The 26,411-nt window shown below is 32.6% G+C and overlaps 1 protein-coding gene across 1 annotated transcript in view; it reads left to right on the top strand.

The window, feature by feature from the left end:
• The window catches only part of LOC139860571 (uncharacterized), a 31,731-nt gene extending 5,769 nt beyond the window's left edge, over positions 1–25,962 (top strand). Inside the window, exon 4 of the mRNA XM_071849320.1 lies at positions 25,927–25,962. Within this exon, the coding sequence (XP_071705421.1) occupies positions 25,927–25,962 (36 nt within the window). The remainder of the gene's footprint in view (positions 1–25,926) is intronic.
• Positions 25,963–26,411: the final 449 nt, after the last annotated feature.

The following is a 26,411-nucleotide window of genomic DNA, read 5'->3' as shown; positions in this document are numbered from 1 at the left end:
GTCACAGTACCTACCCATTAAAGAAATTTCGTCCCGAAATTTGAGTGAGGTGGTCATGGCTAACAATAAATATGTTTTCATGACGCATACGAGTTAGAAATTAGAATGTTATCATAATTGATTGATATAGACAAAATGATTTGGTTATATGAAGTGTACAAATGAAGATTGGGATAGAGATTTAGCTTTTGACGGAGTCATTTCGGAATTCAAGGAATTTAAAGAAAATCTTTGAAGTCTTATAAGATCTGATTCTTTGGTAAATGAGGAAATTAGGATCTCTTTAATTAAATGTGATGATCTACCTCGATTACTTTGTCTGATATTTTCATTATAAATCAAACTCTTCCGTTCCATTATTCTCACCATTCCTATACTTTCCTTCTTGTTTCATACATCCAAAAGATTCTGAAAATGCTTAATCCAGTTCTGATCCTTGTCCTCATCCTTACTATCGCAACAATCATTCTCCTTTTCCAACTTCCACCAGAGGAATCTGCTTTCTTCTACTTCGCCCTTGGGATTATAATGTTTTTAATTATCCCGTGTCTTTATGTTGCGATAAACATTGATATACACGGTTTGTAATTAATGTGTTGTTATTGGGCTTTATATTCTCCCTTCTATTTTGGATCTCTTTGCCTTTTTATTATCCTCTCGACCTCTAGTAAAGCGAGCAACGGTCCAAAATTCATATATATGAACTTTGAAATGAACATAGTTAATGTTCTAAGAAATAAATGGTAATAGCACGATCTTGATTCGTCAAATTACCAGAATATCTGGGAAGGATAGAACTATCAAGAAAATATGTTCTTGATATGTTTATATATTAGATAAAATGTAAGAGTCGTGTAACATGGCACATGATGATGTTATAATCTGTGAATCATCATGTCCCATTTAGAAACTCAGCATGACTTACTGTAATATAATCACGTTGATCAAGTGTCATTATATTATACTAACTCATGCATCAGTTCCCAACATTACTTCAGTAGCTTTCATATTTTAAGCTCGAAAGTTAACAGAATATAGAAACTAACAGTTTCTATATGATGTATTACTGATAGCACGAAGAGATTAATGATTTCAGATAAGAATAGTTATAAAAATATCTCCAGAAATATGGAGGATATTTATAATGAAAGATACGATAATATCTCGGAATATCTAAGATCAGAGGATGATAGAAACTATTGTCTACAAGGGTTTAGAGTAACGAGCAAGATATTCACTAAAGACCTTAGCAGAAATTGAATCATTCGGATTCTTTGAAGTCAAACTTATTCTTTGTGATTTGTCCACGGCTTTCTTCATAGTTTAGCATAATCTTCTTTTCGGTACTAAATTTTCTATTGAATGTTTCCATTATAATGATACACAGGAAGCACGAAGAGGTATATAATTTCGGACGAGAATATTTATGAAAATATCCTCAGAAATATCGAAGATATTGATGATGATATTTTGGAATTTCTAAGTTCGATGGTTGATGGAGAAAGATTTTTCCGTAAGATTTTAACATGACTTCGGAGCAAGATATTCTCTAAAGATTTCAACGGATCCAGAATTATCTGAATTCTTTGAATATAGGGTATGGTCCTTGTATTTGTCCTTGGTCTCCTTCACGGTTAACTCTATTCGTTTTCCATTCTGAGCTTTTCCAACATATTATTCTTTATCATCAAACTTCCGATGACTAAGGTCGTTTACGGTTGCCTACAGTTTCTGCTGCTTCATTCAACTTTTTCAACATTCAGAGTATCAATTCGTAAACTGGGTGCCTTTTCAAAATTTCAGAATTGAAGGTCGTAATTCTAGGAGATAATTGTTATATGTATACATATAACTATTGATGTAGAAATGCTACGAGATTCGAAATACTGATTGCTGATTCCTAGTAATTGGTATGGAAATTATTGTTACAGGGTATAGATGAACACAAGATGGGGTTTCCATGAATATAATGATTTTTTGGAAAGTCCAAATTCATTGAAGTTGCTGGTAATTTTACTGCTAATATGGTAAAATATAAACGGTTCTCCGGTAACGATGACGACAGGCAAACTTATATATCGAGGTTATAATAAGGCTAATTCGAATGGAAGTTGAAGTTGATTTGTTGAAGCTGTGATAAAATTGGCTAATTTGAAAAAGAGTTGCAATGTTATTTTCGGTAATAACAATGCCAAAGGAGCTAACACAGACACGTGTTAAACTTTTACTTAGGGTCCGGGAGTTTTCAGGTGCATAACTGTATGCGTCAATCTTTTCTTCAATAGATGAAGTGCGGTTGGTTCATCCTTTCAATTGAGGTGTTTTCAAGAATCATGAAAGGTTTGAACGCAGATTAGAATTGTCAAGATACAAATGGTGTTTAAGATGAAATCAAGTGGCAAACTTGAAGAATTGTTTAGTTTCATATGTTATAATCAATATTTTAATTCATTTTAATTGTCCAATGTTGGTAGTCCACAGTTAATAGTCCACAGTTAGCAATTCAATAATTCATATATAATTTAATATATAATTTTTGAATTAATTAATACGTATCGTGACCCGTACTCGTCTCAGACTCGATCACAACTCAAAGTATATATATTATTTGAGAATCAACCTCAACCCTGTATAGAGAACTCGGTCATTACTGCATATAGAGTGTCTATGGTGATTCCAAATAATATATATAGATGCGTCGATATGATATGTCAAAACCTTGTATACGTGTCCCGATATTTAAAGTGCATAAAATAAATAACAGAAATTAAATGACGATAAATTAAATGTGTAAAGTAAATAACATAAATTAAGTGATGATAAATAAAATTATGAGAATGTAAATTGCGATAATTAAATTGCGATAAATAAAATATAATCAGTTAGCTAGGAACAATTAGCTAGGAACAGTTAGCGTGGATTCTTAACAAAATTTCTCATAGTTAATTTATTTGTTTTCTAACAAATTTTATTTTGTCAAATGTTTTCTTCATTATGCCACTTGTTGGATTCTGATAGGTCAAAATCCAAATATGAAATTGAATGAAAAATGATTATTCTGCGTTGAAAGGATACGTATATCGGTGGTTGTAAGTAAGATAGTAGATGACTGTTGAGTCGGATTTGAAGAATGTACAGTGTAACACATTAATGTGAAATCTAAATATTCCTCGGGTATTACCTACCCGTTAAAATATTTTCACCATTAACAGTTTGTACAAACGAATTTTTAATTACAATCTTTATAAAAATATACTTACATATATATTTTCTTCAGATGTAATCATGGATTAATGAGTTAATGTGATATTAATCTCATTTGATTTACCGTTAGAACTAGAATATATAATCTCTAAAACATTGAAGATTACATAATCGTCATGTCGAACGAAGATAAATGATGTAGAACGTTTCGTAGAACGATGATTATACTCGAGGTACAGAATATGATGTTGAAGCATGGATTGTTAATGGTACGGGTGTTGTTACTGATGGTACTGTTGGTGCCGGTGATGTTGCCGAAGCTGGTATGTTTTGCACCATATTTTCCAAGGCTACAACTCGGGCGCGAATTTCGTTGACTTCTTTTATTACTTCGGGATGATTGTCGGTTGGAACGAGTGGATGAATAAGGTTTAGAATTTTAAATAGAATATAATCGTGCCGAGATATTCAGGAAATGAGAGTGAAAATGGTGTTTCGGATTGGTTCGCCGGTGAATGCTTCAGGTTCTTCGCCCGACGGACAATATGGCGGATGGAAGGGATCGCTTCTTCTTGTTTCCAATGATTAAGTAGACTACGAAACCATCAAATGAATTGAAGATGACTATTTGGTTGACCCATTTCATTTACACTGCTTTCGGAGCTTAGGTGAATATCCATGTCGGAATAGCTGTCGGAATAACTATCGGAATAGCTATCGGAATCTGAGGGATTCGAACTAGTTGAGGGATTCATCTCGTACGATCAGATGAAGGATTTCGATAAGAAATAGATTATAGGATGTAGATTAGTACCCTGCAATACATAATTTACATATGCATATATAATACTAAAATCCCATAAGTTACGGAGGAATCTGAAATGTCCCGTTCTTATTGATTAAAAACGTTCCATATTAATTGATTTCGTTGCGAGGTTTTGACCTCTATATGAGACGTTTTTCAAAGACTGCATTCATTTTTAAAACAAACCATAACCTTTATTTCATAAATAAAGGTTTAAAAAGCTTTACGTAGATTATCAAATAATGATAATCTAAAATATCATGTTTACACACGACCATTACATAATGGTTTACAATACAAATATGTTACATCGAAATCAATTTCTTGAATGCAGTTTTTACACAATATCATACAAACATGGACTCCAAATCTTGTCCTTATTTTAGTATGCAACAGCGGAAGCTCTTAGTATTCACCTGAGAATAAACATGCTTTAAACGTCAACAAAAATGTTGGTGAGTTATAGGTTTAACCTATATATATATATATCAAATCGTAACAATAGACCACAAGATTTCATATTTCAATACACATCCCATACATAGAGATAAAAATCATTCATATGGTGAACACCTGGTAACCGACATTAACAAGATGCATATATAAGAATATCCCCATCATTCCGGGACACCCTTCGGATATGATATAAATTTTGAAGTACAAAAGCATCCGGTACTTTGGATGGGGTTTGTTAGGCCCAGTAGATCTATCTTTAGGATTTGCGTCAATTAGGGTGTCTGTTCCCTAATTCTTAGATTACCAGACTTAATAAAAAGGGGCATATTCGATTTCGATAATTCAACCATAAAATGTAGTTTCACGTACTTGTGTCTATTTTGTAAATCATTTATAAAACCTGCATGTATTTTCATCCCAAAAATATTAAATTTTAAAAGTGGGACTATAACTCACTTTCACAGATTTTTACTTCGTCGGGAAGTAAGACTTGACCACTGGTTGATTCACGAACCTATAACAATATATACATATATATCAAAGTATGTTCAAAATATATTTACAACACTTTTAATATATTTTGATGTTTTAAGTTTATTAAGTCAGCTGTTCTCGTTAGTAACCTACAACTAGTTGTCCACAGTTAGATGTACAGAAATAAATTGATAAATATTATCTTGAATCAATCCACGACCCAGCGTACACGTATCTCAGTATTGATCACAACTCAAACTATATATATTTTGGAATCAACCTCAACCCTGTATAGCAAACTCCAACATTCACATATAGAGTGTCTATGGTTGTTCCGAAATATATATAGATGTGTCGACATGATAGGTCGAAACATTGTATACATGTCTATAGTATCTCAAGATTACATAATATACAATACAAGTTGATTAAGTTATGGTTGGAATAGATTTGTTACCAATTTTCACGTAGCTAAAATGAGAAAAATTATCCAATCTTGTTTTACCCATAACTTCTTCATTTTAAATCCGTTTTGAGTGAATCAAATTGCTATGGTTTCATATTGAACTCTATTTTATGAATCTAAATAGAACAAGTATAGGTTTATAGTCATAAAAATAAGTTACAAGTCATTTTTGTAAAGGTAGTCATTTCAGTCGAAAGAACGACGTCTAGATGACCATTTTAGAAAACATACTTCCACTTTGAGTTTAACCATAATTTTTGGATATAGTTTCATGTTCATAATAAAAATCATTTTCTCAGAATAACAACTTTTAAATCAAAGTTTATCATAGTTTTTAATTAACTAACCCAAAACAGCCCGCGGTGTTACTACGACGGCGTAAATCCGGTTTTACGGTATTTTTCGTGTTTACAGGTTTTAAATCATTAAGTTAGCATATCATATAGATATAGAACATGTGTTTAGTTGATTTTAAGAGTCAAGTTAGAAGGATTAACTTTTGTTTGCGAACAAGTTTAGAATTAACTAAACTATGTTCTAGTGATTACAAGTTTAAACCTTCGAATAAGATAGCTTTATATGTATGAATCGAATGATGTTATGAACATAATTACTACCTTAAGTTCCTTGGATAAAACTACTGGAAAAGAGAAAAATGGATCTAGCTTCAACGGATCCTTGGATGGCTCGAAGTTCTTGAAGCAGAATCATGACACGAAAACAAGTTCAAGTAAGATCATCACTTGAAATAAGATTGTTATAGTTATAGAAATTGAACCAAAGTTTGAATATGATTATTACCTTGTATTAGAATGATAACCTACTGTAAGAAACAAATATTTCTTGAGGTTGGATGATCACCTTACAAGATTGGAAGTGAGCTAGCAAACTTGAAAGTATTCTTGATTTTATGTAACTAGAACTTGTAGAATATATGAAGAACACTTAGAACTTGAAGATAGAACTTGAGAGAGATCAATTAGATGAAGAAGATTGAAGAATGAAAGTATTTGTAGGTGTTTTTGGTCGTTGGTGTATGGATTAGATATAAAGGATATGTAATTTTGTTTTCATGTAAATAAGTCATGAATGATTACTCATATTTTTGTAATTTTATGAGATATTTCATGCTAGTTGCCAAATGATGTTCCCACATGTGTTAGGTGACTCACATGGGCTGCTAAGAGCTGATCATTGGAGTGTATATACCAATAGTACATACATCTAAAAGCTGTGTATTGTACGAGTACGAATACGGGTGCATACGAGTAGAATTGTTGACGAAACTGAACGAGGATGTAATTGTAAGCATTTTTGTTAAGTAGAAGTATTTTGATAAGTGTATTGAAGTCTTTCAAAAGTGTATAAATACATATTAAAACACTACATGTATATACATTTTAACTGAGTCGTTAAGTCATCGTTAGTCGTTACATGTAAGTGTTGTTTTGAAACCTTTAGGTTAACGATCTTGTTAAATGTTGTTAAACCAATGTTTATAATATCAAATGAGATTTTAAATTATTATATTATCATGATATTATCATGTATGAATATCTCTTAATATGATATATATACATTAAATGTCTTTACAACGATAATCGTTACATATATGTCTCGTTTAAAAATCATTAAGTTAGTAGTCTTGTTTTTATATATGTAGTTCATTGTTAATATACTTAATGATATGTTTACTTATCATAGTATCATGTTAACTATATATATATATCCATATATATGTCATCATATAGTTTTTACAAGTTTTAACGTTCGTAAATCATCGGTCAACTTGGGTGGTCAATTGTCTATATGAAACATATTTCAATTAATCAAGTCTTAACAAGTTTGATTGCTTAACATGTTGGAAACATTTAATCATGTAAATATCAATCTCAATTAATATATATAAACATGGAAAAGTTCGGGTCACTACAGTACCTACCCGTTAAATAAATTTCGTCCCGAAATTTTAAGCTGTTGAAGGTGTTGACGAATCTTCTGGAAATAGATGCGGGTATTTCTTCTTCATCTTATCTTCACACTCCCAGGTGAACTCGGGTCCTCTACGAGCATTCCATCGAACCTTAACAATTGGTATCTTGTTTTGCTTAAGTCTTTTAACCTCACGATTCATTATTTCGACGGGTTCTTCGATGAATTGAAGTTTTTCGTTGATTTGGATTTCATCTAACGGAATAGTGAGATCTTCTTTAGCAAAACATTTCTTCAAATTTGAGACGTGGAAAGTGTTATGTACAGTCGCGAGTTGTTGAGGTAACTCAAGTCGGTAAGCTACTGGTCCGACACGATCAATAATCTTGAATGGTCCAATATACCTTGGATTTAATTTCCCTCGTTTACCAAATCGAACAACGCCTTTCCAAGGTGCAACTTTAAGCATGACCATCTCTTCAATTTCAAATTCTATATCTTTTCTTTTAATGTCAGCGTAGCTCTTTTGTCGACTTTGGGCGGTTTTCAACCGTTGTTGAATTTGGATGATCTTCTCGGTAGTTTCTTGTATAATCTCCAGACCCGTAATCTGTCTATCCCCCAATTCACTCCAACAAATCGGAGACCTGTACTTTCTACCATAAAGTGCTTCAAACGGCGCCATCTCAATGCTTGAATGGTAGCTGTTGTTGTAGGAACATTCTGCTAACGGTAGATGTCGATCCCAACTGTTTCCGAAATCAATAACACATGCTCGTAGCATGTCTTCAAGCATTTGTATCGTCCTTTTGCTCTGTCCATCAGTTTGTGGATGATAGGCAGTACTCATGTCTAGACGAGTTCCTAATGCTTGCTGTAATGTCTGCCAGAATCTTGAAATAAATCTGCCATCCCTATCAAAGATAATAGAGATTGGTATTCCATGTCTGGAGATGACTTCCTTCAAATACAGTCGTGCTAACTTCTCCATCTTGTCATCTTCTCTTATTGGCAGGAAGTGTGCTGATTTGGTGAGACGATCAACTATTACCCAAATAGTATCAAAACCACTTGCAGTCCTTGGCAATTTAGTGATGAAATCCATGGTAATGTTTTCCCATTTCCATTCCGGGATTTCGGGTTGTTGAAGTAGACCTGATGGTTTCTAATGCTCAGCTTTGACCTTAGAACACGTCAAACATTCTCCTACGTATTTAGCAACATCGGCTTTCATACCCGGCCACCAAAAATGTTTCTTGAGATCTTTGTACATCTTCCCCATTCCAGGATGTATTGAGTATCTGGTTTTATGAGCTTCTCTAAGTACCATTTCTCTCATATCTCCAAATTTTGGTACCCAAATCCTTTCAGCCCTATACCGGGTTCCGTCTTCCCGAATATTTAGATGCTTCTCCGATCCTTTGGGTATTTCATCCTTTAAATTTCCCTCTTTTAAAACTCCTTGTTGCGCCTCCTTTATTTGAGTAGTAAGGTTATTATGAATCATTATATTCATAGATTTTACTCGAATGGGTTCTCTGTCCTTCCTGCTCAAGGCATCGGCTACCACATTTGCCTTCCCCGGGTGGTAACGAATCTCAAAGTCGTAATCATTCAATAATTCAATCCACCTACGCTGCCTCATATTCAGTTGTTTCTGATTAAATATGTGTTGAAGACTTTTGTGGTCGGTATATATAATACTTTTGACCCCATATAAGTAGTGCCTCAAAGTCTTTAATGCAAAAACAACCGCGCCTAATTCCAAATCATGCGTCGTATAATTTTGTTCGTGAATCTTCAATTGTCTAGACGCATAAGCAATCACCTTCGTTCGTTGCATTAATACACAACCGAGACCTTGCTTTGATGCGTCACAATAAATCACAAAATCATCATTCCCTTCAGGCAATGACAATATAGGTGCCGTAGTTAGCTTTTTCTTCAATAACTGAAACGCTTTCTCTTGTTCATCATTCCATTCAAATTTCTTCCCTTTATGCGTTAATGCAGTCAAGGGTTTTGCTATTCTGGAAAAGTCTTAGAAGAACCTTCTGTAGTAACCAGCTAGTCCTAAAAATTGGCGTATGTGTTTCGGAGTTTTCGGGGTTTCCCACTTTTCAACAGTTTCTATCTTTGCCGGATCCACCTTAATACCTTCTTTGTTCACTATGTGACTGAGGAATTGAACTTCTTCCAACCAAAATGCACACTTTGAAAACTTAGCGTACAATTCTTCCTTCCTCAATACTTCTAACACCTTTCTCAAATGTTCACCGTGTTCTTGGTCATTCTTTGAGTAAATAAGTATGTCATCAATGAAAACAATGACAAACTTGTCAAGGTATGGTCCACACACTCAGTTCATAAGATCCATGAACACAGCTGGTGCATTAGTTAAACCAAACTGCATGACCATAAACTCGTAATGACCGTAACGTGTACTGAAAGCAGTCTTTGGAATATCATCTTCTTTCACCCGCATTTGATGATACCCGGAACGTAAGTCAATCTTTGAATAAATAGACGAGCCTTGTAGTTGATCAAATAAGTCGTCGATTCTCGGTAGTGGGTAGCGGTTCTTGATGGTAAGTTTGTTCAACTCTCGGTAGTCGATACACAACCTGAATGTACCATCTTTCTTCTTGACAAACAAAACAGGAGCTCCCCACGGTGATGTGCTTGGTCGAATGAAACCACGCTCTAAAAGTTCTTGTAATTGGCTTTGCAGTTCTTTCATCTCGCTGGGTGTGAGTCTGTAAGGAGCACGAGCTATTGGTGCAGCTCCTGGTACAAGATCTATTTGAAATTCAACGGATCGATGTGGGGGTAATCCCGGTAATTCTTTCGAAAATACATCGGGAAATTCTTTTGCAATGGGAACATCATTGATGCTCTTTTCTTCAGTTTGTACTTTCTCGACGTGTGCTAGAACAGCATAGCAACCTTTTCTTATTAGTTTTTGTGCCTTCAAATTACTAATAAGATGTAGCTTCGTGTTGCCCTTTTCTCCGTACACCATTAAGGGTTTTCCTTTTTCTCGTATAATGCGAATTGCATTTTTGTAACAAACGATCTCTGCTTTCACTTCTTTCAACCAGTCCATACCGATTATCACATCAAAACTCCCTAACTCTACTGGTATCAAATCAATCTTAAATGTTTCGCTAACCAGTTTAATTTCTCGGTCCTACATATATTATCTGCTGAAATTAATTTACCATTTGCTAATTCGAGTAAAAATTTACTATCCAAAGGCGTCAATGGACAACTTAATTTAGCACAAAAATCTCTACTCATATAGCTTCTATCCGCACACGAATCAAATAAAACGTAAGCAGATTTATTGTCAATAAGAAACGTATCCGTAACAAGCTCCGGGTCTTCCTGTGCCTCTGCCGCATTAATATTGAAAACTCTTCCGCGGCCTTGTCCATTCGTGTTCTCCTGGTTCGGGCAATTTCTAATAATGTGGCCCGGTTTTCCACATTTATAACAAACTACATTGGCATAACTTGCTCCGACACTACTTGCTCCGCCATTACTCGTTCCGACACCATTTGTTCCTTTCGTTCTATTAACCCCTGGTCCGTAGACCTCACACTTCACCGCGCTATGACCATTTCTTTTACACTTGTTGCAAAATTTGGTGCAGAACCCCGAGTGATACTTTTCACACCTTTGGCATAGTTGCTTCTGATTGTTGTTGTTGTTGCAGTTATTGTTGTTGTTGGGATGATTGTTGTAGTTGCTGTTGTTGTTGTTGTTGTTGTTGTTGTTGGGCCGTTTGTTGTAGTTGCGATTGATGTTACGATTGTTGGGATAATTGTTGCGATTATTGTTGTAATTGCTGTTGTTGTTGTATTGGTGATTCTTATCACCGTTTTCCTCCCACTTTCTTTTGACTTGCTTCGCATTGGCCTCTTCAGCAGTCTGTTCTTTAATTCTTTCTTCAATCTGGTTCACTAGTTTGTGAGCCATTCTACATGCCTGTTGTATGGAGGCGGGCTCATGTGAACTTATATCTTCTTGGATTCTTTCTGGTAATCCTTTCACAAACGCGTCGATCTTCTCTTCCTCATCTTCGAATGCTCCCGGACACAATAGGCACTATTCTGTGAATCGTCTTTCGTACGTGGTAATATCAAATCCTTGGGTTCGTAACCCTCTAAGTTCTGTCTTGAGCTTATTGACCTCGGTTCTGGGACGGTACTTCTCGTTCATCAAGTGCTTGAATGCTGACCACGGTAGTGCGTACGCATCGTCTTTTCCCACTTGCTCTAGATAGGTATTCCACCATGTTAACGCAGAACCTGTGAAGGTATGCGTAGCGTACTTCACTTTGTCCTCTTCAGTACACTTACTTATGGCAAACACCGATTCGACCTTCTCGGTCCACCGTTTCAATCCGATCGGTCCTTCGGTTCCATCAAATTCCAAAGGTTTGCAGGCAGTGAATTCTTTATAGGTGCATCCTACACGATTTCCTGTACTGCTAGATCCAAGGTTATTGTTGGTATGTAGCGCATCCTGTACTGCGGCTATGTTTGAAGCTAGAAAAGTACGGAATTCCTCTTCATTCATATTCACGGTGTGTCGATTAGTCGGTGTCATTTCCTTCAAAATAGTCAAATGGAACAAGTTAATCATACAGAATATTAAGAGTAGTTAATAGTATTTCGTAGCATAATATGAACTCATTTATAAAAGATTTTTCTTCATATTAGCGTTTTATAAGTTTAAATTCGGGTAGTACCTACCAGTTAAGTTCATACTTAGTAGCTAATATACAATTCAACTACTACAATTCTATATGAAAAACTGATTATAATAATATTTCGTGTTCAAACTTTTACACAATATTTTATAAACTTACAATGCCGCTTATTTTACATATAGCATGAAATATAGCACACAATAAATTTGATACAAGATGGTTGTGAAGATAATTCTAGCTAGTACACAAGTCGTTCAGCAAAGGCAATAAAGACACGTAATTCATACGTCCAGAAACAAGTCATGCATTCTGGTTTTACTAGGATTACTTCCCATCCTTGGTCTTGTGGAACATAACCGTTATGGCCGTTGATAAGACAGCGTGTTGTAACGTCATCAAAGGGACGAGGGTTACGTAATGTCCAACAGTCCCGTAACAATCTAAAAACCTCATTTCTTACCCCAATTACCGACTCCGTCACTTGTGGGAATGTTTTGTTTAATAGTTGTAGCCCGATGTTCTTGTTCTCACTTTGGTGAGAAGCGAACATTACTAATCCGTAAGCATAACATGCTTCTTTATGTTGCATGTTAGCCGCTTTTTCTAAATCACGAAGTCCAATATTCGGATATATTGAGTCAAAATAATTTCTTAACCCATTGCGTAAAATAGCATTTGGGTTCCCCACAATATATGCGTCAAAGTAAACACATCGTAACTTATGGATTTCCCAATGTGATATCCCCCATCTTTCGAACGAAAGCCTTTTATAAACCAAGGCATTCTTAGAACGTTCTTCGAATGTCTTACAAACTGATCTCGCCTTAAATAGTTGTGCCAAAGAATTCTGACCGACTCTAGACAAGATTTCATCAATCATGTCTCCGGGTAGGTCTCTTAAAATATTGGGTTGTCTATCCATTTTGTGTTTTTATACTGTAAAATAGACAAGAGTTAGATTCATAAAAAAAATACTTATTAATACAAGCAATTTTTACATATATCATAAAGCATAAGCACACTATATTACATATATTACACCACACGAATACAACTATCTTATTCCGACTCGCTTGTTTCTTCTTCTTCAGTTTTGGTTCGTTTTGCCAAGTTTCTAGGGATATATGATGTTCCCCTAATACGAGCCGTCGTTTTCCACATTGGTTTAGAAAAACCTGGTGGTTTAGAGGTTCCCGGGTCATTGTTACAACTTAAGGACTTCGGGGGTTGACGATACATATAAAGTTCATCGGGGTTGGAATTACATTTCTCTATTTTTATGCCCTTTCCCTTATTATTTTCTTTTGCCTTTTTAAATTCAGTTGGGGTAATTTCTATAACATCATCGGAATTCTCGTCGGAATCCGATTCATCGGAGAATTGGTAATCCTCCCAATATTTTGCTTCCTTGGCGGAAACACCATTGACCATAATTAACCTTGGTCGGTTGGTTGAGGATTTTCTTTTACTTAACCGTTTTATTATTTCCCCCACCGGTTCTATTTCTTCATCCGGTTCCGATTCTTCTTTCGGTTCCGATTCTTCTTCCGGTTCCGACTCTTCTTCCGGTTCCTCTTCGGGAACTTATGAACCAGTCCACGAATCATTCCAATTTACATTTGACTCTTCATTATTATTAGGTGAGTCAATGAGACTTGTTCTAGAGGTAGACATCTATCACATAATATCAAACGCGTTAAGAGATTAATATATCACATAATATTCACATGTTAAAAATATATAGTTTCCAACAAAATTTGTTAAGCAATCATTTTTCAAGTAAACACGGTCGAAGTCCAGACTCACTAATGCATCTTAACAAACTAGATAAGACACACTAATGCAAAATTCTGGTTCTCTAAGACCAACGCTCGGATACCAACTGAAATGTCCCGTTCTTATTGATTAAAAACGTTCCATATTAATTGATTTCGTTGCGAGGTTTTGACCTCTATATGAGACATTTTTCAAAGACTGCATTCATTTTTAAAACAAACCATAACCTTTATTTCATAAATAAAGGTTTAAAAAGCTTTACGTAGATTATCAAATAATGATAATCTAAAATATCATGTTTACACACGACCATTACATAATGGTTTACAATACAAATATGTTACATCGAAATCAATTTCTTGAATGCAGTTTTTACACAATATCATACAAACATGAACTCCAAATCTTGTCCTTATTTTAGTATGCAACAGCGGAAGCTCTTAGTATTCACCTGAGAATAAACATGCTTTAAACGTCAACAAAAATGTTGGTGAGTTATATGTTTAACCTATATATATCAAATCGTAACAATAGACCACAAGATTTCATATTTCAATACACATCCCATACATAGAGATAAAAATCATTCATATGGTGAACACTTGGTAACCGACATTAACAAGATGCATATATAAGAATATCCCCATCATTCCGGGACACCCTTCGGATATGATATAAATTTTCGAAGTACTAAAGCATCTGGTACTTTGGATGGGGTTTGTTAGGCCCAATAGATCTATCTTTAGGATTCACGTCAATTAGGGTGTCTGTTCCCTAATTCTTAGATTACCAGACTTAATAAAAAGGGGCATATTCGATTTCGATAATTCAACCATAGAATGTAGTTTCACGTACTTGTGTCTATTTTGTAAATCATTTATAAAACCTGCATGTATTTTCATCCCAAAAATATTAGATTTTAAAAGTGGGACTATAATTCACTTTCACAGATTTTTACTTCGTCGGGAAGTAAGACTTGGCCACTGGTTGATTCACGAACCTATAACAATATATACATATATATCAAAGTATGTTCAAAATATATTTACAACACTTTTAATATATTTTGATGGTTTAAGTTTATTAAGTCAGCTGTCCTCGTTAGTAACCTACAACTAGTTGTCCACAGTTAGATGTACAGAAATAAATTGATAAATATTATCTTGAATCAATCCACGACCCAGTGTATACGTATCTCAGTATTGATCACAACTCAAACTATATATATTTTGGAATCAACCTCAACCCTGTATAGCTAACTCCAACATTCACATATAGAGTGTCTATGGTTGTTCTGAAATATATATAGATGTGTCGACATGATAGGTCAAAACATTGTATACATGTCTATGGTATCTCAAGATTACATAATATACAATACAAGTTGATTAAGTTATGGTTGGAATAGATTTGTTACCAATTTTCACGTAGCTAAAATGAGAAAAGTTATCCAATCTTGTTTTACCCATAACTTCTTCATTTTAAATCCGTTTTGAGTGAATCAAATTGCTATGGTTTCATATTGAACTCTATTTTATGAATCTAAATAGAACAAGTATAGGTTTATAGTCATAAAAATAAGTTACAAGTCGTTTTTGTAAAGGTAGTCATTTCAGTCGAAAGAACGACGTCTAGATGACCATTTTAGAAAACATACTTCCACTTTGAGTTTAACCATAATTTTTGGATATAGTTTCATGTTCATAATAAAAATCATTTTCTCAGAATAACAACTTTTAAATCAAAGTTTATCATAATTTTTAATTAACTAACCCAAAACAGCCCGCGGTGTTACTACGACGGCGTAAATCCGATTTTACGGTGTTTTTCGTGTTTACGGGTTTTAAATCATTAAGTTAGCATATCATATAGATATAGAACATGTGTTTAGTTGATTTTAAGAGTCAAGTTAGAAGGATTAACTTTTGTTTGCGAACAAGTTTAGAATTAACTAAACTATGTTCTAGTGATTACAAGTTTAAACCTTCGAATAAGATAGCTTTATATGTATGAATCGAATGATGTTATGAACATCATTACTACCTTAAGTTCCTTGGATAAACCTACTGGAAAAGAGAAAAATGGATCTAGCTTCAACGGATCCTTGGATGGCTCGAAGTTCTTGAAGCAGAATCATGACACGAAAACAAGTTCAAGTAAGATCATCATTTGAAATAAGATTGTTATAGTTATAGAAATTGAACCAAAGTTTGAATATGATTATTACCTTATATTAGAATGATAACCTACTGTAAGAAACAAAGATTTCTTGAGGTTGGATGATCACCTTACATGATTGGAAGTGAGCTAGCAAACTTGAAAGTATTCTTGATTTTATGTAACTAGAACTTGTAGAATATATGAAGAACACTTAGAACTTGAAGATAGAACTTGAGAGAGATCAATTAGATGAATAAAATTGAAGAATGAAAGAGTTTGTAGGTGTTTTTGGTCGTTGGTGTATGGATTAGATATAAAGGATATGTAATTTTGTTTTCATGTAAATAAGTCATGAATGATTACTCATATTTTTATAATTTTATGAGATATTTCATGCTAGTTGCCAAATGATGGTTCCCACATGTGTTAGGTGACTCACATGGGCTGCTAAGAGCTGATCATTGGAGTGTATATACCAATAGTACATACATCTAAAAGCTGTGTATTGTACGAGTACGAATACGGGTGCATACGAGTAGAATTGTTGATGAAACTGAACGAGGATGTAATTGTAAGCATTTTTGTTAAGTAGAAGTATTTTGATAAGTGTATTGAAGTCTTTCAAAAGTGTATAAATACATATTAAAACACTACATGTATATACATTTTAACTGAGCCGTTAAGTCATCGTTAGTCGTTACATGTAAGTATTGTTTTGAAACCTTTAGGTTAACGATCTTGTTAAATGTTGTTAACCCAATGTTTATAATATCAAATGAGATTTTAAATTATTATATTATCATGATATTATCATGTATGAATATCTCTTAATATGATTTATATACATTAAATGTCTTTACAACGATAATCGTTACATATATGTCTCGTTTAAAAATCATTAAGTTAGTAGTCTTGTTTTTATATATGTAGTTCATTGTTAATATACTTAATGATATGTTTACTTATCATAGTATTATGTTAACTATATATATATCCATATATATGTCATCATATAGTTTTTACAAGTTTTAACGTTCGTAAATCACCGGTCAACTTGGGTGGTCAATTGTCTATATGAAACATATTTCAATTAATCAAGTCTTAACAAGTTTGATTGCTTAACATGTTGGAAACATTTAATCATGTAAATATCAATCTCAATTAATATATATAAACATGGAAAAGTTCGGGTCACTACAGAATCTACGGAATATGTAAGGCAAAGTTTACAGTAACAGATACGCTAAGATATGAATTAGCAGATACGCTAAGATATGAATTTTTGTCTATGCACTAATCATGCAATCCAGGCAGTAAGATATGTCTAGATTAAGAATGATAAGAAAGTAATTTCTTAAGGATGATAAGCGGATGATTTTTTACACAAAATGATAAGCAAAACTTTTAACATGCAGACACGGTCGAAGTCCAGACTCACTCATGCATCCTAACAACTATCAGTTAGACACCCCAATGCAAGACATGATTCGCTAAGACCACCGCTCTGATACCAACTGTGAAGACCCGTCCTAATCCATCCGGACGAAGTCCATATCAATTATAAACGATTCACAACAGTTGATTACATTGCGAGGTACTTGAACTCTATATGATACATTTTACAAACATTGCATTCATTTTTGAAAAGACAATCTTTCATTACATCGAAAGTTGACGGCATGCATACTATTTCATAATATATCTATCTATAACTGACTTAATAATAAACTTGATGAACTCAACGACTTGAATGCAACGTCTTTTGAAATATGTCATGAATGACTCCAAGTAATATCTCTAAAATGAGCAAATGCACAGCGGAAGATTTCTTTCGTACCTGAGAATAAACATGCTTTCAAGTGTCAACCAAAAGGTTGGTGAGTTCATTAGTTTATCATAAATAATCATTTCATAACTTTTAATAGACCACAAGATTACAAATTTCCATTTCTCATAACCATATGTCCCATACATAGAGACAAAAATATCTTTCATATGGATTGAACACCTGATAACCGACATTCACAATATGCATATAAGAATATCCCCATCATTCCGGGATCCTCCTTCGGACATGATATAAATTTCGAAGTACTAAAGCATCTGGTACTTTGGATGGGGCATGTTGGGCCCGATAGATCTATCTTTAGAGTTCGCGTCAATTAGGGTGTCTGTTCCCTAATTCTTAGATTACCAGACTAAATAAAAAGGGGCATATTCGATTAGATAATCCAACCATAGAATTTAGTTTCAATTACTTGTGTCTATTTCGTAAAACAGTTATAAAAACAGCGCATGTATTCTCAGTCCCAAAAATATATATTGCAAAAGCATTTAAAAAGGGATTAATGAAACTCACGCATATAAATATTGTAAAACAGTTATTAAAACAGTGCATGTATTCTCAGCCCAAAAATGTAATGAGTAAAAGGGAGTAAATGAAACTCACGCATATAGATATTGTAAAACAGTTAATAAAGCATTTGCATGTATTCTCAGCCCAAAAATGTAAAGAGTAAAAAGGGATTAAATGAAACTCACGCATATAAATATTGTAAAACAGTTAATAAAGCATTTGCATGTATTCTCAGCCTAAAAACGTAAAGAGTAAAAAGGGCAAATGAAACTCACGCATGTAAATATTGTAAAATAGTTACTAAAGCATTTGCATGTATTCTCAGCCCAAAAACGTAAAGAGTAAAAGGGGCAAATGAAACTCATATATGTAAATATTGTAAAATAGTTACTAAAGCATTTGCATGTATTCTCAGCCCAAAAACGTAAAGAGTAAAAGGGGCAAATGAAACTCACGTATGTAAATATTGTAAAATAGTTACTAAAGTATTTGCATGTATTCTCAGCCCAAAAACGTAAAGAGTAAAAGGGGCAAATGAAATTCACCTAATATATTTTGTAGTAAAAATACATAGAACGACATTGAACACGTATAGGGTTGGCCTCGGATTCACGAACCTATATCATTTATGTATATATTAACACTCATATTGTAATCGAACAAATTTATATCATTTTTATATTAATAACCTATATGTTTTCATATTTTCATTTTATATAAATAAAAATATAAATTTTGTTATGTTATGAGTATCAAATATATTTTTGTATATATTTATATTACAATAATACTAAAATAATATTAGTAATGATAAAAATAATAATAATGATAATAGAGTTAAAATTTATACTTTTAGTATTAATAATAAGACGGTAACTTTAGTAAAAAAAAGATACTTTTAATTAAAATGTTAATTTTAATAATAGTGAACACTAATAATAATAACTATAAAAATAATAATTTTACTAATAATAATAATGATAGTAATTGTAATTTTTTTTTTAATAATAATAATACTTGTAACATTAACAATAATAATAATAATAATAACAATAATAATAATAATAATAATAATAATAATAATAATAATAATAATAATAATAATAATAATAATAATAATAATAATAATAATCCAATTAAAACTTGAGAACTACCTCCAATATTAGGAATAAAAAAAATGGTTCAGCCGAGTTTCGAACCCCTGACCTCTCGCACACCCGACAACACCCACACCACTCCTCTAGCTTCGTTCTTTCTATTCTATGATACACACTTAATTTACTTATACCTTACTCAGTTCAGCCCAACCGAAAACACCAATACATCATGGCCCAACAGAGAATAGCAGTCCAACAATTTGAATAAAACCTCGGCCCAAAATAATTCGATCCATAACCATTTATTTTACCCATTGATTGAATGAAGATTAAAGGTTCGGTTCATAAAATAAATAAATAAAATACGGTAGCAGCAGCACAACAACGAACCCTTCGGTTCATCTCCATCATCACAGGTTCGTTACCTAGACATCAATAACATCATTCACGCATTGAATCAAAATCATACGGTAACCCTAATCACTATTCATCGTCTTCTTCATCTAATTGTCATCATCTTCATTCTCTTGTAATCGTCACCCTTTCATAATCATTATCTTCATATCACTTTTATCATCATTATAAACGTTATCTTCATCAATATCATTTATCATCATCTTATTCTACCCATTATCATTAACTTATCATTCGTTCTTCGGATTTCATCATCATAATCATAATCATTTAACATGATCATTAGCTTATCTATCTATATCATCGTCTTATTTAGGAAAAAAAAAAATTAAATTCACAGCCCATCAATACCCATAATACACGGATCAAAAGGAAAGCAGTGGCCTAGCATGACTTCTTTTAATCGATTGCTTTCTCTTTTTTTTTTATATAGTAAAAGTATAGTAAGTGGAGTCAATGGTCGGCCATAGAGGAAAAAGGAAATAGGAAACGTGCAGAAGCAAATACATCCAAGTGGGTTTTTGATTGTACAAGAATGATAACGTAACATCGAGCAATAGTGATCTGGGTTTCGGTTTGAACATCAAAACAGAAGCAGCAGGTTGTGGGTTTGGTTTTTATCTTGAATCAGAAACAGAAGAACAGAAGCGTGCAGGTTTAAACAAGGTTTAATGGAGTGGGTTTTCGACAAATTAGAAAAATTATCATCGCATAGTGTTTGTAGGTTTTTGAGTATTGTTCGTGATGTTTATTGATCGTTGACAGAATGAAGACAGAATATTAGCCGCATATAAGTTTAATGGATGGCGTTTGTAACGAGTGGTGATGGTTTATGGAATTGTTATTGATGAAGAACAAAATAAACAAAGTAACGACAACTGGTGAAGGTGAGATCGTGAGGGCGGGTTTTTTTTTTGGGGGATTTCTTTGCAACCAGAAAACGAAGGTAGCCATGTTAATGGTCTCGGTCAGCAACAAAAGTACCCATTGATGGTCTTAGTAGCAAAAGAAATAATGAAATTGGTGATAGTTTTTCTTGGTGAAGATGAAACAGAAAGATAGTAACCAAATAAATTTGATGGTTTAAGTTGATCAATCCATATTATGAAGGGATCGATTAGATTTATAAAAAAAATGGTTCGATCTTCTTAACACAGCCAAAACAGAAAAAAATAAAATTGTAAAAGAATGATAGGGATCTTTAACTAATTTTGTTGTGTAGTAGGTTATTGGTCGACAAAGAATCACAGGGAACAAAAAAATTCAATGATGGTCTAATTCCCAATTTGTTATATATTTATTTATTTATTTATTTAATTAATATTAATATTTAATAATATATTAATAATATTAATAATAATGATAATAATTATTATTATCATATTAACAATATTAATGACAAAGATAATACTAATAAGTTGTATTATAATAACAATGACAATGATAATAGTTGGATAATACTAATAATTTTAATATTAACAATGATGTTTAATGATAACAATATTTAATAATGATTATTAACGATAATGGTAATAATAATAACCTGATAATTATATAATTAATAATTAAGATCTGACAAGATATATGCATTAAATTTCATATCCATATTTTTATATTACAAATAATAATATTGATAATACAGATATTATTATTAATAAAAGTAATGATACTAATATTTATATAACCTTTATTTTAACTTGTAATTAAATTTATTAATAGATAATATTTATTTATAGAAATCATACATCTAGATTCATAGTTAATAATATATATATTTATTTACACACAATTGTTCGTGAATCATCGGTAATATTCAAAGGTCAAATAATTCCATGTAAACAGTTCAAAAATTTTGAGACTCAATATTACAGACTTTACTTATCTTGTCGAAATCATAATGGGATTAAGTTTAAATTTGGTCGAAAATGTCCGGGTCGTCACACAAGCCACCAAAACACCCAATTAACTTAAGCTTGATATTTGAAAAAACTACAAGCCACCAAAACACCCAATTAACTTGAGCTTATAAGTAGTTTTTAGCTTGATTTAAAAGATTTCAAACTTATGGCTTGACAAAATAAACTTTTGAATCTCAAATAAGCTTAATATATTCTAGCAAATGATATTGACATTATAATATTATAATGCAATATTATAGAAAAAAGTTGTTCATTACAAAAGGAGGATGATTCTCACACACATTTTTTTGATCCTCACACACCAATTGAGTATTATTATAAGAGTAAAAGGTTAAAATAGGTGTGTGAGGATCAAAAAAGTGTGTGTGAGAATCATCCCCTATTACAAAATACAAACTTATCATTTATCAAGTCATCGCTCAACAAAGATTCGACTCAAATGAGAAGAAGCTTTTCTTTGTTAATGATGTATTTCAGTAATAATACTTCTTCTTTCTCAACCTCTTCTTCCAAACCCTTCCACAACATTCATGTCCTTGAACTATAACTAAAACCCTAAACACGGTTTAAAAAATGGATCACCTATACAGTATTAACAGCATCGAAGATGATTTGATGAGCGGCAATGAGTCGGCAAATAAATAAGTTTGGCCATCTGTTTTTTACAAGAATTTTGGTCAATTTCTACGCTTGAACCGACCGTGATCCTCATTTAGCCCCGGGATTCACCACAGACCTGCAGAGAAAAGTATTGGTTATTGAGTGAAAATCAACGGATATAATATTCTTCATCAATATGTTCATTTTGATATAAAGGTCTTTATAAATCAGGAATAGCTAGAAAAATAGCATGCATCGTACAACTACTGGTTTGTTCATTTTGATGACGAGAAACAAACTAACCAAAACTGTAAATCAAATTCGTATACTAGTATGCCAACTGTGACGAATAAATTCATGGGGCTAGCATTCAATTTAATGATTGAAACATACAAATGAAAAAACACATACTGGAGTAGTCAATTCACATTAACTGCACCACCACCATATTATCCATGAATGAGTGTCTTTAATTGCTCATATGCGCATTGTATTTTGTGCTTCTTTTCAATGTTCAGGTCGCCATTAGACTATAAGACATTGCACGAACATTGATACATGATAGTCGAATAATAACCCGAGTATTTTAATCAAATATAAATAAATAGGATACCAACTGAAATGTCCCGTTCATATTGATTATAAACGTTCCATATTAATTGATTTCGTCGCGAGGTTTTGACCTCTATATGAGACGTTTTTCAAAGACTGCATTCGATTTTAAAACAACCCATAACCTTTAAAATATTACGACGATTATCAAATAATGATAATCTAAAATATAGCGTTTTTCACACGACCATTACATAATGGTTTACAATAATATTACACATCAACATAAGTTTTCGAATGCAGTTTTTAAATAATATTATACAAGCATGGACTCAAAATCTTGTCCTTAATTTAGTATGCAACAGCGGAAGCTCTTAATAATCACCTGAGAATAAACATGCTTAAAACGTCAACAAAATTGTTGGTGAGTTATAGTCCCACTTTTAAAATCTAATATTTTGGGATGAGAATACATGCAGCTTTATAAATGTTTTACAAAATAGACACAAGTACGCAAAACTACATTCTAAGGTTGGATTATTAAACCGAATATCGCCCTTCAAGTCTGGTAGCCTAAGAATTAGGGAAATGGCCCCTAATTGACGCGAATCCTAAAGATACATCTATTGGGCTTAACAACTCCCATTCAGGTTATGGATGGTTTAGTACTTTGAGATTATTATACAGACGAGAGGTTCTGTTTTGGGGATATTCTATGCATTAAGTTAACGTCGGTTACCAGGTGTTCAGCATATGAATGATTTTTATCTCTATGCAGTTTGCGAAATACCTGATAAGAGAGGTGTTATAAAAATGAAATCTTGTGGTCTATTATTACGATTTGATAATATGGCGTGAGTTCATTTGCTCCTTTTTTTACTCATTACATTTTTGGACTAAGAATACATGCAAATGCTTTATTAACTGTTTTACAATATTTATATGCGTGAGTTCATTTGCTCCCTTTTACTATTTATATTTTTGGGCTGAGAATACATGTACTGTTTTAAAGACTGTTTTACAATATTTATATGCGTGAGTTCATTTGAATCCCTTTTACTCTTTACATTTTTGGGACTGAGAATACATGCGCTATTTTTACAACTGCTTTATTAAATGCCTTTGAAATATATTTTGAACTGCGAATACATGAAATGCTTTTATACATGTTTGACGAGATAGACACAAGCAAAACATTCCTCGAATGAATTATTATGCAGACAGAAGTTCTGCGGATTATTATTGAATTATGTGGACATGATAACTGCCACCATTGAATTATGTGGACATGATAATTGCCACCAATTGATATGAATGTTATGTATCGAGAGAATGATTTTATAAACAGGTTATGTGTATGTTATTTTTGTGCACGAGATATGTGTATGGTTACTAAGATTTATGAAAGATGATTTCGTAGACGAGAAAGGTGTACTGTATTTAAAAGATATCGCATGTACATTACAAGTGGGTATAGGATTCGGGCCCATTTGTACCATGCCGGATTTAAATCTTGTGGTCTATCAAAATGATGAATTTTATTTTTTTATAATAAACCTATGAACTCACCAACCTTTTGGTTGACACTTGAAAGCATGTTTATTCTCAGGTATGAAAGAAATCTTCCGCTGTGCATTTGCTCATTTTAAAAACATTATTTGGAGTCGATCATCGCAATGGAACCAGATGTTGGTGACTTCGTCCAATTATCATGTCCACATAATTCAATAATAATCCGCAGAACTTCTGTCTGCATAATAATTCATTTGAGGAATGTTTTGCTTGTGTCTATCTCGTCAAACATTTATAAAAGCATTTCATGTATTCGCAGTTCAAAATATATTTCAAAAGCATTTAATAAAACAGTTATAAAAAACAGCGCATGTATTCTCAGTCCCAAAAATGTAAAGAGTAAAAGGGAATCAAATGAACTCACGCATATAAATATTGTAAAACAGTTAATAAAGGATTTGCATGTATTCTCAGCCCAAAAATGTAAAGAGTAAAAAGGGCAGATGAAACTCACCATACTGTATTTTGTAGTAAAAATACATATTACGACATTGAACAAGTATAGGGTTGGCCTCGGATTCACGAACCTATATCATGTATATATATATTAACACATATAATTGAAGTCAAATAAATTTAGGTATTATTATTAATATAATTGTTATTTTTAGTAATTCGTGTGTTTCATTATTAACTTAAATATATTTATTTTATAGACTTTAAATAGATAATTTATAAAATGTAGTTTTATTAAGTATATTTTTTATATAACTAACCTTTATCGTGATAATAATAATATTAATAGTAATATTGATAATAATAATAATATAGTTGTAATAATAATAATGGTAAAAGTAATAATAATGATAGTAACAATATTAAAAATGATAAAAATATTACTAATAATGTTAATGTTAATAAAAATAATGATAATAAAAATATTAATTTTTATAACAACGATAATAAATAATAAAAGTTGTATTATTTTTACAATAAAAATTATAATTTTGATCCTATATTAATACTAATAATAATTATTTTTAATACTTGATAGTAATTAATGTAGATAATAATAATAACAACAACAACAACAATAATAATAATAATAATAATAATAATAATAATAATAATAATAATGATAATATTAACTACCTCAAAGAATAGTAAAAAAAAATAATACCACCGCCGGGACTTAAACCCATGACCTCCCAAATAACGATAACATCCCTAACCATCCAACTGTTTCGTGTTTTTCTGACTTAAAAAGACACCTAAATTCATTTAACCCATAAATACCGATTTTCCTCCATCTTCTTTCATCGGACAACAATAGCAATCCTATGATGATCTCGTTCCATTATGCCTCGGCCCAACAGAGAATTACACAAGCCCAAGTATCATTTAATTGTCCAACTTGAAACCCGATTCAAAAGAGTCCAGTAATTAGATTCGCTAATTGTTTTTTTTTTTTGTACATCATGTGAAGGAACAATCTGGGTCCACCATATTCACTAGCCAGTAAGTGGGGAGTACATTTAAATAAAAAAAAATACAATGGTGATGATTGAGTGTAATCGAACCAGGTCAGAGAAATAGCAATAGAATAATACCGTAGCAGTTTTAATTGGTATAGCAGTAACCGTAACAGTGAGAAAGAACAAGATCGAGCACGTATAGTAGTTGTAGGGAGTTGATCATGGTGGTGTTCTTGGTGGTTTTAATAAAGGTGATGAACTCATGAAGAAAACAAGAAGCAGAAAAAAACAAGGTGATAATATTGGAGGTGTTTAGATGGGCCTCGATAGTTGGTTATGGTGGTGATTTGAAACAGTAAAAGGAAACACAGGTACACAGCAAAATAGCATCAATAGTCACGGTGGTTGTGGGGTACCGATGGTTAAGGGTGTGAATGGTAGTTATCGATTGAAGATAGTTATGCTTTACGATATAGGAATTGTAGAGAGAGAGAGA

This window comes from Rutidosis leptorrhynchoides, chromosome 7 (genome assembly GCF_046630445.1).
Source record: "Rutidosis leptorrhynchoides isolate AG116_Rl617_1_P2 chromosome 7, CSIRO_AGI_Rlap_v1, whole genome shotgun sequence".
Classification (NCBI taxonomy): domain Eukaryota; kingdom Viridiplantae; phylum Streptophyta; class Magnoliopsida; order Asterales; family Asteraceae; genus Rutidosis; species Rutidosis leptorrhynchoides.
The sequence above is the reverse complement of the archived record's forward strand: the minus strand, read 5'-3'. Positions and strand labels throughout refer to the sequence as shown.